Here is a 12,612-nt window from a genome sequence, read left to right on the forward strand (position 1 = left end):
AATCAGAACCTATTGTGAGGTATCACCTGGGGTCACTTTCCCACAAGAAAGAGACAGGCATGTACTGCTTTCTATGAGAGGAAGCCATCTCATGCATTTGTGCTCCACCATCCCTTAAGACTCAACTCAGATGTCACCACCTCGGAGAGGTCTGTGAAGCCCCAGCTCAGGCTAATGCCAATCCGTGGTGCTCCTGTAGCACCATCATAACACTGACCACCTTAAAGAGGTGTCTGTATATTTCAATCTCTTCTAGCAGACCATGAAGTCTTGCAGAACTGGCCTGTATCTGAACAAGCTGTAGATCTCCAGTGTCCAGCTGGCACCTGGCACAAAGATATTCAATAAGTGCCTTGCAGAGATGGAAAGTTTAAGCAGCCCCATTGCCAGGCATTTAGACTGTTTTTAATTTGTAATTAGAAATATGCTCTCATATTCTTAGATTCCATGTTGATGGAGGAAGAGGGTAGAAGTAGACCCCCAGAATCTTGTTTGGGTCATCTGTAGTCACTAGAAGCCTCCTGTAAATAACACTGAGATGACTTGTAAACAAGTCTTTGCCTGCATCTGACTCATTCTTATGAAATGAAAGCAGAGGCTAGAGTCAGACAAAGCCCAGCTGCACTGTTTGATAGTTCTGTGGCCTTGGGCCTGTTCCTGGACTTCAGTCTTCATTTTTCTCAGTATAAAATGGAGAGAATAATGGGATCTACTCTTAGGATGCTGAGATGTTGTAAATGAAATAATGCAGGTCAAGACAGTGCAAGGCTTGGCACACTGCAGCTAGCTGTGTTGCTAAATGAAATTTCTGAGTCCATGTTATAGAATTAATGCCACAAGATCAAACTGCTCTGCAGAAACATGGAGCAATTTATATACATATGTCTCTCATAGCATTTTTTTGAACAAGGAGTTGAGTCAATTTTTCATCTTTGCCCAGTCAGCCTGACAAAGGTCATATGGCCCTGGTCAAATCAGCTTTGAAGTTCAGCACAAGGTCATCTTTCTCCTCACAGTCTAAGCATCTAGCAGTCACCCCAGACACCTTCCCCAGGGAGCAGAGAAAGGGGCTCAGAGGTATGGAGTGAGTGAAGGTCGAGGTGTTAAAGTGTGAGTGGGTCAACATGGAAGTTCGGAAGCCACTTTTCCACATGCAGCTGAGTGATGAGAAACAGTGGACTAAAGAATGGCCCCAAACAAAATTCTTCTGCTTTCACCCTCAGCCTCACCCAAAGCACAGTCATAGAAAGTGAGCACAAAAGCTGCTTTGTGGTGAGCTTGCTCCAGAAGAGACGCAGAGAGATTAAGCGGCTTGCCCAAGGTCACACAGCTGGCAAGTGCCATTCAGAGTATCAAGACCACAAGGAGCCTATGACTCACGGCTGGCAAACCTTGTCCGCAAGTGCACGGCTCCTCTGGTGTTTGTCCTCTCAGCCGCATTCCCAGCTTCACCAGGAACGTCAGGGTGGACACTGATATGGGGTGAGAGAGCACATCCTTGCTAGGAGTTCTGAAAGCCAAAATTCACTACCTGGGCAAAGTCAGCTGTGCAAAGAAATTGAACTGTTTCGGTAGGCACCTGCTGGTGGGCCTCCGTGGTCCAGTTGGGGGTCTCTAGAATCTTTGAGGAGGTTCCTCGCCTACCTCCTCTTTCCTGCACCGTATCTACCCCTCTCTCCCATTATTTTATCCCTACATATGGCAGTCGTCAAGAAACAGTTACTTGGACATCTTGTGTACTTACGAAGAAAAGAGAGGAAAGAACAAGTTTACAAAGCACCAGGGCAAACCAGAAGTCATGATTGTAACAGTTTTATTCAAGTCTGTGTGTGCTCTGGTGGTGAGACCAGGCTGAGATCAGCCTTACGCTGTAATACGATAAGAGGTTTAGCCATTGAACCAAGCCTGCTTGGCATCCCTAGTTAACAATTTACAGTACCTTGAAAAAAAAAAAAAAAAGCCAAAGAAAAGAACCTGATAAGTTTCCTTCAGGACTTTTCTATTTTTAAATATTGTTGACAAATTACAATAACTTAAATCCCAAAGCAAAATGGGAATTCAAGGACACAGGGTCAGCACACATGGACAGGACGCTGGAGCAGGGAAGGCCTGGGAATGAAAATTAGGAGCTACACACAAAGGAACAAGACCAGGGTGGGTATGTGAACTTCCATTTTACCTAGACTCAAAGGCTCTAAAGGGGAGGAAAATCCCAAAGAAAGGTTTTCTGTGAGTTAAATAAAACCCATCTCCAGCTCCTTTCCTTAACCTCCCTAGAAAATACTGATACAGTCTCAGACTAAATCTGTGTGTATGTGTGTGTGAACATGTGTGTGAGTGTGAGAGTGTGACTGTGTGAGCATGAGTGTGTGTGTTTAGTGTGGGTAGTGAGGAAAATTAGAGGAAGAAGTGGACAAGTTCATCACCTTCCTTCTTTGCCACAACTGGGTAACAAGGGCATGTGATCTGATACAATAAAAAGACAAAAGCCTGATTTCAAGTTCCCAAGAGGAGCTACAATAAGGCTTCCAAATTTGAGAGGCCCAGAGGGATGTGGGTCGAAGCTGCAGTAAAGAGTGGTCAGTCATGGGGCAACTGTGGGCTGGAAAAAGAAGTGAGAGCCCACAGGCTTTTGGTGATCATGGGAGAAGAGCTACGCAATTGACATATTCAACACCCCCTGAACAATCATAAAGAGGAAACGATGGAGAAGGAAGTAGCAGGCGCAGAGAGGAGATCGACTGAGCTCCAGGCAGATTGCAAGCCCTGTTGGGTGTCTCCAGTCTCAGAGGCTGGTGGTAGATTAGTCACAGGACAACTCCTCCTTGGATAGAGAACCATCTTAGAGGCATGGTGGACCTAAGCTAGGCTGACTTTATCCCAGAATGTCTAAACAGTGGCCTAAAATGTGCTCAGGAGAAAACAAGAGATGACTCTGGAGCCAACAGATCAGCAACACTCCTTCCTAGCTGTGTGACCTTGGGCCTATAACCATCTGAGCCTTGGTTTCCACATTCTTAGCTGGAGGTAATATACTCCCACCCCACCCCCGGGGTAAGTGAGTCAAAAAGAAAGAAAAGAACAGAATATACACTTTCAGGACAGCACCACTCACCTAGAAGAAATACAATGGTTTCATATAATTTATTATTAGTCCTCATACCCAGACCAGGATGGACCCATGCCTCATTCTGACAGTGATGAAGCAAAGAGCCATAGCCAGCATGGCCTCTGGAACTGGAGGGAAAGATAAATGATGAGAGTAAAGTAAAGACGACAGAGAATAACAACAGTAGCGAAAAGGATACCGATGGAGGTGACGTGATGGCTGACATGAAGGTCACTGAGCGCCAGGCAGTGGAGTGCCTGTGCAAGGGAGCAAAAATGCCTCTGTCCATCTTGGTCCTTTCTGGAACTGGGAAAACGGTTTATTCACGTCTTTGCAGGTTCAGAGATGTCCTAGAGTTTTCAGATGGAGACTCGAAAGCATCCTTCCCACTATAATCCCTTCCCTTTACACATGCACTCCTCTAAGCGACCTCAGGGTTTCAGAGAGGCTGACAGGCAGCTAGGGGACATCCAGGAAAAGTTACCCCAGTCACAGGGCCAAGGCTGAAAACTGCCCTCAGTGTCTCACTGCTGTTAAGTCAACACATTCCTATGCAGACACTTCCAGGGTCACCACCCAACTCAGAACCTGAAAGGAAGGAAGACCAGAAAAGACCCAAGCCTACCTCACAGGTCTGCCCTCAGTGTGTTCAGGTGAGGGGCAGGCAGAGCTGAGGCCAGGATAAGGTGGGGCAACTCGCCTTGGATGTAAAATTTAAGCGGGTCACAAAAAACACCAAAACAACCCTCCGCTATCCAGATGAATCATATTTCAAAGCAGTACTTTCAAAAGTTGAAATTAATGAAAAATTCATGGTGAACATAAAATCAAAAATTTTTTAAATGTCATATCTCTCAAAGCAAGTAGTTAGATGTGAAGGATTTCAGGAACACAGGCAACAGGTTATTGGACTGGCCAGAAAGTTCGTTCCCATTTTCTGTATTTTATGGAAAAACTCTAACTAGCTTTTTGGCTAACCCAATACTTATGAAACTTGGTTTTACACTTTAGGAAGTGTAGAGAAGACCACTATTTCTGTGGGGCCATCATCCACCAGGACCCCTCTAGGTAAACCAATCTGACCTCTGGGTTCTGATTTCCTGGACGTCCACCCAGCACAGTCAACAGGAAAGGCCTGTCTCTGAACCTCTGCCACTGTACTCTGGTGTCCATCCTGAGACTCCTATTTAGTTGCCAGGTTCACGCCTGCCCATCAGGCGGGAAAAACTAGATTGTGGGTGTTTGCAGGGAGGGTGGATCAGACCAGTCAGGAGGGAGACTGGGTCAGGGGAAAGGCAACTCTGTTCCCAAAAGAAACAAAGACAGGAGTAGATAAGCTCCTGGCTGCCAACAGCTGGGCCCTGAGACACCTCTCTATTTCCAGCTGTGGTCATGAGTGAAAGACCCAAAGCCAGGCCACAGGCAGGAGATGCAGAGAACCACAGCCAAGAAGAATCAGGAAGGACCAGTCCTACTGGCTCCAGGTCATGGAGCAGCCCAACCTTCAGAAGAACGAATCACGGCTCCCTGAGCAGCCTCTGGAGGCCAGGGTGCTCCCCTAGGGCCCAAGATCTGAAATGGACAAAGGAGGGGGTGAGCCTGTCAATAGTGCAGCAGGACAAATGGAAAATAAGCGAATGTGAGGCTCACCCAGGCCATAGGGCCAACTAGAAGCGCAGGGCCAGGTCAGGCTAATTAGACACCTACCCCCACCCTGTTAATTAGCCTTAATCAGCCAGGACTCCAGTTTCTGCCTCCTGCCCTTCCAATGCCAGTGACTGTGGTGGTGGGTGCTGGGCAGCAAGGCCAGGGCAGAGCCAGGCAAAGAGGCCTCCCCGGAAGCAGTAGAGGGTTTCCCCTTCTGATGTAGAGTTTTACTCATTTGAATTCCTGATCTAAGAAAATAATGATACGTCTGACCAAAGAGAGACATTTGGGAATGTGTTCCTCATAATAGTTGTGACTTGACAAGTAGGCATCTCAGGCCTGAAGCCAAGGAGAGAAGCAGGTGGTCTAGTCAGTCAAACCACACGAGAGTGCCAATATTTGACTTTCAAACACACACACACACACACACAGTCCTCCACAAAGGGAAGCAACCCAGCCAGGGGAGGCTTATCAGTGCTGGACCAGGGGCCCTGGGACCTACAGACTTTCAAGCTAGAAGGGTCTTGTGCTACAGGTGGGGAAGGCAGCATCACCCTGGGCTCACAGCTGGGCTCAGAGATCCAGAGAGAGGGAGAGACGTGTGTGACATCACACTAGTGGGTGGGTAGCTCTGATCACCAGTTTCCTGCCGCCCCGTTCCCTTACAAGGCACCAGGGGTGGCCTTCCCCCAACCCCAGTCCACAGTCTCCGGCAGAGACCTCGCAAGAGCCTGGCACTACAGAAGCGGCAGCACCTGCCCTCTCCCCGAAATTCTTTAAGAGACAACAGTGTTTCTGACCTGCCTTCACACACCTGAGTCAAAGAGGTGGGCTAAATGAGACATGCGTGGAAATGGTCAAGGGTCTGCATTCACAGAGGGGCCTGCCACACCCGCATGGACATACCAACCCTGCAGGTACCACTCACAGCTGTCCTTTAATACCTGCTGCTCTGTACTTTGAAGAGTTAGGAATGCTCAAGATGGGGTTCCTTCCTTCTAGGGGAGGGGGCGGGAAGGAGTCTCCCACGGGGCGCTGTGAGCAAGAATGAGGACACGGTATCAGGCCTAGATGCTCTTGGGGTGACTTGTGTCCTGAGCAACTGTGGTCTAAAGGAAAAGCAGTCTTGTGATGAAGCCCCCACCATGACATGTGTCCTATGGGCCAGCAGACCCTTTCCTAAAGATAGTTTCAGGAACTGGCCTGACTCCAGCCTTAAAACACATCAGACTCTGGGAAATGACTCAAAGAAACGAGAGGCCCTAAATCATCATTTTGGTGCTGCTTCCAGCTCCCTGTCTCCCACTTCCTGCTCCATAAGACACTCATGGTAGGATGATCAGCCTAACGACTTAAGTGGGGGAATTAGGAGTGATGCTTCTAAACACCAGGTGCCATATAAATACAGCAGAAGAGCACGTGCCTGACCACGGTCCCCATTAGTCATTAGGCCAACTCCAAATCTTGCCTCTTCCAGAAGCCAGAGGAAGTAGGCAAGTCCCCTAGAGGCAGAGGTGGTGGGGACCGCACCGCCAACTTCAGCAGTTTGTCCTGTTCGCTGGCCGGGAGCCACGGGCTTCTCGGACCTGCTCTGATACACGCTTTTTTGCCCTTGTGAGGGAAGCAGGTGACGGCTGCTCTTACAGGAAGGAAATCTGAGAGGGACTAAGAGACAAGTCCAAGGTCAGACAGCAAAAGCAGAACAGAGAACAGAGCCAATGCCTTCAGTCCTAGAGCCGGGTGCCCAACTCAGCAATCGGTCCAAGCAGCTTATTAACTTCTCTTCACTTGGATCTTCATCTTTAAGCATTTCCCCTTTTCTGCTGCTACTGCTGCTAAGTTGCTTCTGTTGCGTCCGACTCTGTGCAACCCCACAGACGGCAGCCCACCAGGCTCCCCCATCCCTGGGATTCTCCAGGCAAGAACACTGGAGTGGGCTGCCATTGCCTTCTCCGTTCCCTTTCTCTACCACCAAGTATATCAAAGATAGAAGGCAAATAACGTACTTTTGTAAAGGTTAGGAGGAAGGGTTAGCCCTATCCTGAGTCATCCAAATGTCAGGTACCATCACCATCATCATCACAATAGACTCTCCCGATACTAAAGGATGTGAAGCTAAGAGCATCCTTCAAAGCCTCTCAGACATAACATATGGAAATAACTGGGACATCTATTCAGCCCCTGGCAGTGACCTGGATCCTCAAGGACAGAGGACAATCCTATGTAGAATCAGTGGAACGAACTGAAGAAGCCAGAGGGGCAGAGAGCAGTATCTGTTTTCCATTACCATCGTCCATGAAGGAGCACCCGCCAAGAGCAGTGGAAAGTGTCCGAGGAAAGGGAAAAGGGGGGCAACCCAAACCTTATTCTATAGGATCCTATCCCACCCAAGCCTTGCCCCAGAGAGAGAGGGAGTGGCAGATGGGGGCCCCTCGGAGACCCAGTCTGAAGGAGCTGAGATGGAAAGGCCTCCATCGTCATGGAAGCCCACAGAAGCATCTTCGGAATAACCCTGCTTCTGCCTCTTGTAGGTATAGCTCCTCCCACAGTAGAGCCCCCGCCTTCCCTTGTCATCCCCTAGGTGGATGAGGAGGTAGGTGGATGAGGAGGAGACGGGTTCCAGCTGTCACCCAGTGGCAAGGGTTTACTCTAGACAAAACGACAAAAACCAGAAAATAAGCAAAGACTCCTTGCCTCATTCCAGAGCGCTGGCCAGAGCCAGGGTGGTCTGGACTACACTGTAGGCTGCACCCACCAGAAGACCAGAGACTGGGGCCAAGGGTTTAGAGATGTGAAGGTGGCTTAGGGCCTGGGGCCATGGAGAGTCCTCAGAAAGGGCACAGGCCATCTGAGAATGAAGAGCAGTCACTTGGTTGGCTGAGCTGATGGGATTCAAGCACTGCCCCCCCACCCCACCCCACCCCCTCTAGCCAAGGAGTGGGGTCGGGGGCAAAAATCATTTCCTTTGGACTGTCTTCGCTGAACAAAGAAACGGAGAGAAAGGAGACGCAACAGTAGAACCCTGGGCAACAGAACCAACAGTGCCTCCCCGCCCAAAAGTAGGTGGGGCCCTTGAACCTAAGTGCCTGCCAGTGGGCTTGTAAAACAAGGAGCAACTTGAAAACCAAGGTCACTCATTTTGCCATCCTCAGGGCAGGACTTCTAGCATAGTCACAGAGAGGGCAGTGACCAAATCCATCACTTGTGCCAACATCGCTGCTCTCCTGTCCTGCACCCGGGCAGCAAACGCAAGGAACCTGCAGGCGGGCCTCCAAAGCCTGCAGAGAAACAGCCAGGATAAACGACGGGGGAGTGACACAGAGAGTCTTGGGTCGGGAGGAGCGTGAACTAAGGACTCCTGTCGTTATCCCCACTCAAAGACAACTGTTCACACTCGCCTCGGGAGCCTCAGGGTAAGAGGAAGGGAGGAGACCTGTGTGAGAAAGCTCCAGAAGCTCAACATTCAAGCCAAGGAAATGAATTCCAGAAAAGCCAGGATTGGCCTCTGTTCCTTCCTATCCAACTCACAGTCTGGGGCCCAGCAGCAGGGGCTACCTGTGCACAGAGACAAGAAGCCCTGGTCGGTCTCCAACACTCGGACTTGAAGATGAGGGTACATGAGGGGCTCACAGGGCACCTTACAGGTATCATTACCCACCACATCCATTCACGCAAGGAACTAAGGGCTCGTTTGGCTTTATGGGCATTGCAGAATGATGACGGGCAAGCAGGAAGCCCCACGGCTCCAACTCCCAGTGTCTAGGACCCGATTCTACATGCTATTCTGGTGCATGGTAGAGATACCTCCCCACCAAACATGTAACCCCAGATCCACTAATTCCAGGGACTGGAGGGCAGATCAAGGCAAGGGAAGACACATACAGATCAGATGACAAAAGGGGCAAACACAGGAACTTTGTCTCTGGTTTCAGAACTGACACCAGAGATTGAGCCTCCCCAGGCAATTCCTGGGACGAGTGCATATTTGATTCAGAACCGGGTCTGACCACGTCTGGACCCCCAGGCAGGAGATGGGTGCTGTCAACACGTGCTGGTTTCTGCTCTTCTTTGAGTGTTTATAAAAGGAACGAGGACAGACAGACTCTGTGACCCTCTTTACTGCAACTCGACTGTATTTCCTAACTCCCTCCTCCTTCCAGTTCTCACGAAGGCAGGTCCCGTACCACTGGGAGGCTCAAATAAAGAAGTGGGGGTGCATGGAAGTGCAGCAGGTGGTCCCAGCTCCCTCAATTCCTGTGCCCAACGAGGGGGCACTCTGCCTTCCGTTCTCCAGCCGGCACCATAGGGCTTAGGACGCAGAAAAGCTCACATCTCACACCAAATGAGATTCTCATTCATGAGTGTCGGGAAAGCACATGGAAGAGGAGCAAAATCAATCAGAGAACATCCAGTACTGGGTGTGTGGGAAGGCTGAACTCAGGGCTAACCGAGGGACCCCAGGAGGGCACCCCCTGGGGGCTGAAGAGAGGGAGCAGCAGGCAGATTCGGCTGAGTGACTCTGCAGAGTCACCCTGAAGGCGAGAAGACTGTGGAGGGTGGGGGACATGCACGCACCCCTCCCTCCCCCACACAGCCAGAGCTGATGGCCACAGCCCCTCCAGCGGACCTAGGGAGAAGGGCCCTGCAGGGTGAGAAGCCCTCTGAAGGGGCCCTGCTTCCATCCCTTCCATCTTCAAAGTGCATTATCAGTGCAAGAAGTAGGGCGGGAGGCTCAGGGGGGTCCAATTCTGAGAAAGGGCTGTGCCAGCCAGCTCCCCTCCCCGTCTCCTCCTGCGTCCCCCCTTGCCCGCCCTCAACCCTTTGCGTGCTAAGACCAGAACTCTTGCTGGATCTCATAAGGGGCAGGCCTGTGTGTGTTCAGTTCAGCTCTGCACAGCGGCACAGTGCTGTCCTGACTCTGGCCCTCTGCATCCAGGTCCAGAAGCGTCCGCTCGGTGGGTGGCAGCGGCCCCGCCTGGAAGGGGAGCAGAGTTGGCAGGCCTGGCCGGTCCTCCACGGTGCTGCTGCTGCTGGCCAAGCAGGAGTCCAGGTTGCTGGGTGTCTCTGTGCTGGAGCTGTTGGCCGGGGAGGCGCTACGGGCGTGGCTGGGGGACACAAACCACCATGGGTCCAGCCGTTGCCGGTTGGCCGAAGGACGTGGCCGAGGCAGAAACTCCAGGGTCTTGGGTCTCTCCAAGGTAGAGTCCTGCTGGGTGTTCCAGCGCCTTGGGGTCGGGGGAAAGACCACATTGGGGTCAGGGAGACGGGGGAATTCACCTGGGTCTCGGCTGGGGCTGGGGGTTTTCAACATTCCTGGTCCAAGAGACAAAGGGAGAGGTATCAGATGACAGACCACACACGCCACTTACTCCCGGCCCCAACCCCCCCGCCACCCCGCCCCACGGACCATGGCCCTGACCACCTGGGATAACTTGAGAAATGAGCACCTACTCTGTGTTATGCAGTGTGTTGGCAGGCACTGGGGGTGTAACAATGAACTACAGACCATATCCAGGGCACAGACCATGGTCCCTGTATCTTATAATAATGGGACACATGAGGTCATATCTGTAATGAAACAACTTAAGGAAATGTCTTTCATTCTCAGTTCATCCATTTAATAAACGTGTGACAAGAACAAGGGCTTCCCAGGTGGCGCTCGTGGTAAAGAACCCGCCTGCCAATGCAGGAGACATAACAGACACAGTTTCAATCCCTGGGTCAGGAAGATCCCCTGGAGGAGGGCATGGCAACCCCCTCCAGTATTCTTGCCTGGAGAATCCCGTAGGCAGAGGAGCCTAGTGTGCTATGGTCCATACAGTTGCACAAAGTCAGACATGACTGAAGCGACTTAGCATGCTCAACAAGGACAAAGCAGGTATCAGAAACCTGCTGCCGCTGCTGCTGCCAAGTCGCTTCAGTCGTGTCCGACTCTGTGCGACCCCACAGACGGCAGCCCACCAGGCTCCCCCATCCCTGGGATTCTCCAGGCAAGAACACTGGAGTGGGTTGCCATTTCCTTCTCCAATGCATCAGAAACCTAAAGACTAGTAATCTGGGGGTCTCTTTTTCCAAAGAGGCCACCTGTCTGATTTTAACAAAAAAATCTGAGCAGGAGAAGGGCAAGCCGAATAGTAAAGTACAGTTGTCACTCATATTCGCGTCTCACTGAACGGGTATTGCCGCACCCTCCTCTCCTATGGGATTTCAGGTAGTTTTTATGTCAGATCGAGGTCTTCTAGGGAGCAAGGGATGGGGCAGGAGTGAGAGTGTATGCTCAGGTGTCTCAGATGTCAGCCAGAGAAGGACAGGGTGTGCATCGGCACAGCAGTTCACCGGGACGCATCTCCACGTCTGAGAGTCAGGTGTGAGTAAGGGATGAGCGATGCAGGGTGTGATGCCCGGCTGGAAGCCTGCCTTACGAGTGTGTACTCATGGTCTGTACTCACTCTGTAATGACAGACAAGAGCTAAGCTACGTGGCAGAAAATACCCTCCTGTGTGTGGCCAGATTCCTCCCTGTAATTGCAGTCTTCTTTCCAGGGAACAAACAGAGCTGGCCTCTTACCCTTGATGCGCCCTGAAAGTACTGGCCCGTACACTCCCAGATCCAGGGCCTGAGCATCTCACAGGAGTCCCAGTGGGATTCTCCCCAGATCCTGTCTGTCTGCTTCCCCTCTTCAGGGAAGACCCCCCCGAGGCACAGGACAGACAGACGTCAGTCCCCTCCTGTGGCCCAGAGCAGCCTGTCTCAACTGGCTGAGTCAGAGGAGGAACTTGAGGTCGGCCTGATATCTCCACTTCTGGGAGAGAGGCCCCAAGGCGGGAAAGAGGAAGGAGGAAGGAGGAGGAGGAGGAGGGCAGGTCTCACCTGCTCCAGGGCTGGGACTCAGCCCATTGCTGGAGGAGGGGCTCCTGCTGGCTGGAGGGGCAGCCGGCTTGAGGGCCCCGTCGGAAGGAGTCCGCCGGTGAGCGCTGGGCTGTGCGGGGGCCGTGAGGGTGACGTGGGTGGGGGTCAGTGACTGCTTTGGGTCTCGTTTGAAGCGCTCCACTCGGACGTTGACCAGGGGGTTGCGGGTGCAGGGGCTCAGGGCCGGGGCCTCCACGGGGCTGATGGGCATCTCGTACACCACGATCTCATCGCTGTCGGATCTCAGCAGGGAGCGGGTGGAATTGCACTCAGAGATGGAGGAGAGAGACAGCAGCGTCAGCGAGGCGGAGGGGTCTCCTAGCAACAGCACGGGCTCCTCCTTCTTGAAGAGCTTCCGGGATGGGGGGCTGGTGCTCCGGCGGGGCCGGCTGGCTCTCAGGAAGAGCCCCTCGCGCCTCTTCTTCTCCTCCCGGGCTGGTGGCTCGGGCTCCTCCGGGGGCAGCAGCTGGCACTTGCCAGCTTCCAGCAGGTCAAACCCGAGGCCCGTGGCAGCGAGGACGGCCCCGCAGCCGAGCAGAGCCACCTCGCAGCGGCGGTGGTTGGGGCCGCCCCGCTTGAGGCTGTTGGTTGGCGTCAGCTGAGGGGTACTGGTGGCTGAGTTGACCGGGGTGGGCTCCTCGTGACCGCCGTCGCTGAGGGGGCCATCCCCATCTTCCCCGCGAGGGAATGGGATACAGAGGTAGGACTGGCTGGGTGACGGCGGGAGACGACTCTCCCCACTCCGTGGGCCTTCGCTGTCCTCATCCTCTGCGGAGAGGAGAGAAGTGGAGGGGGAACAGAAGATGGGAACGAGGCTGCAGGAATAAAAATCTGGTCCTTCTCCCCAACCCCACGTCCCTGGCTTAGTGCTAGGGATCCAGGGGTTGAATAGTCAGGGGTGCAGGACCAGGAACCAATAGGACTTCACACTCAACAGTGACCAACAT

General features: G+C 52.4%; 1 protein-coding gene across 2 annotated transcripts in view; it reads right to left on the bottom strand.

Annotated features, from left to right (window-relative positions):
- Window positions 1-1,796: 1,796 nt before the first annotated feature.
- Window positions 1,797-12,612, bottom strand: part of MAP3K9 (mitogen-activated protein kinase kinase kinase 9) — an 87,309-nt gene continuing 76,493 nt past the window's right edge. For both annotated transcript variants that reach the window (XM_061429287.1, XM_061429288.1), the window contains 2 exons: window positions 11,627-12,433; window positions 1,797-10,069 (listed from right to left, as the gene is read on the bottom strand). In XM_061429287.1, coding sequence (XP_061285271.1) covers window positions 9,585-10,069; window positions 11,627-12,433 — 1,292 coding nt within the window. In that variant the 3' untranslated portion in view covers window positions 1,797-9,584. The remainder of the gene's footprint in view (window positions 10,070-11,626; window positions 12,434-12,612) is intronic.

The sequence above is a fragment of the Bos javanicus genome, chromosome 10 (genome assembly GCF_032452875.1).
Source record: "Bos javanicus breed banteng chromosome 10, ARS-OSU_banteng_1.0, whole genome shotgun sequence".
NCBI lineage: Eukaryota > Metazoa > Chordata > Mammalia > Artiodactyla > Bovidae > Bos > Bos javanicus.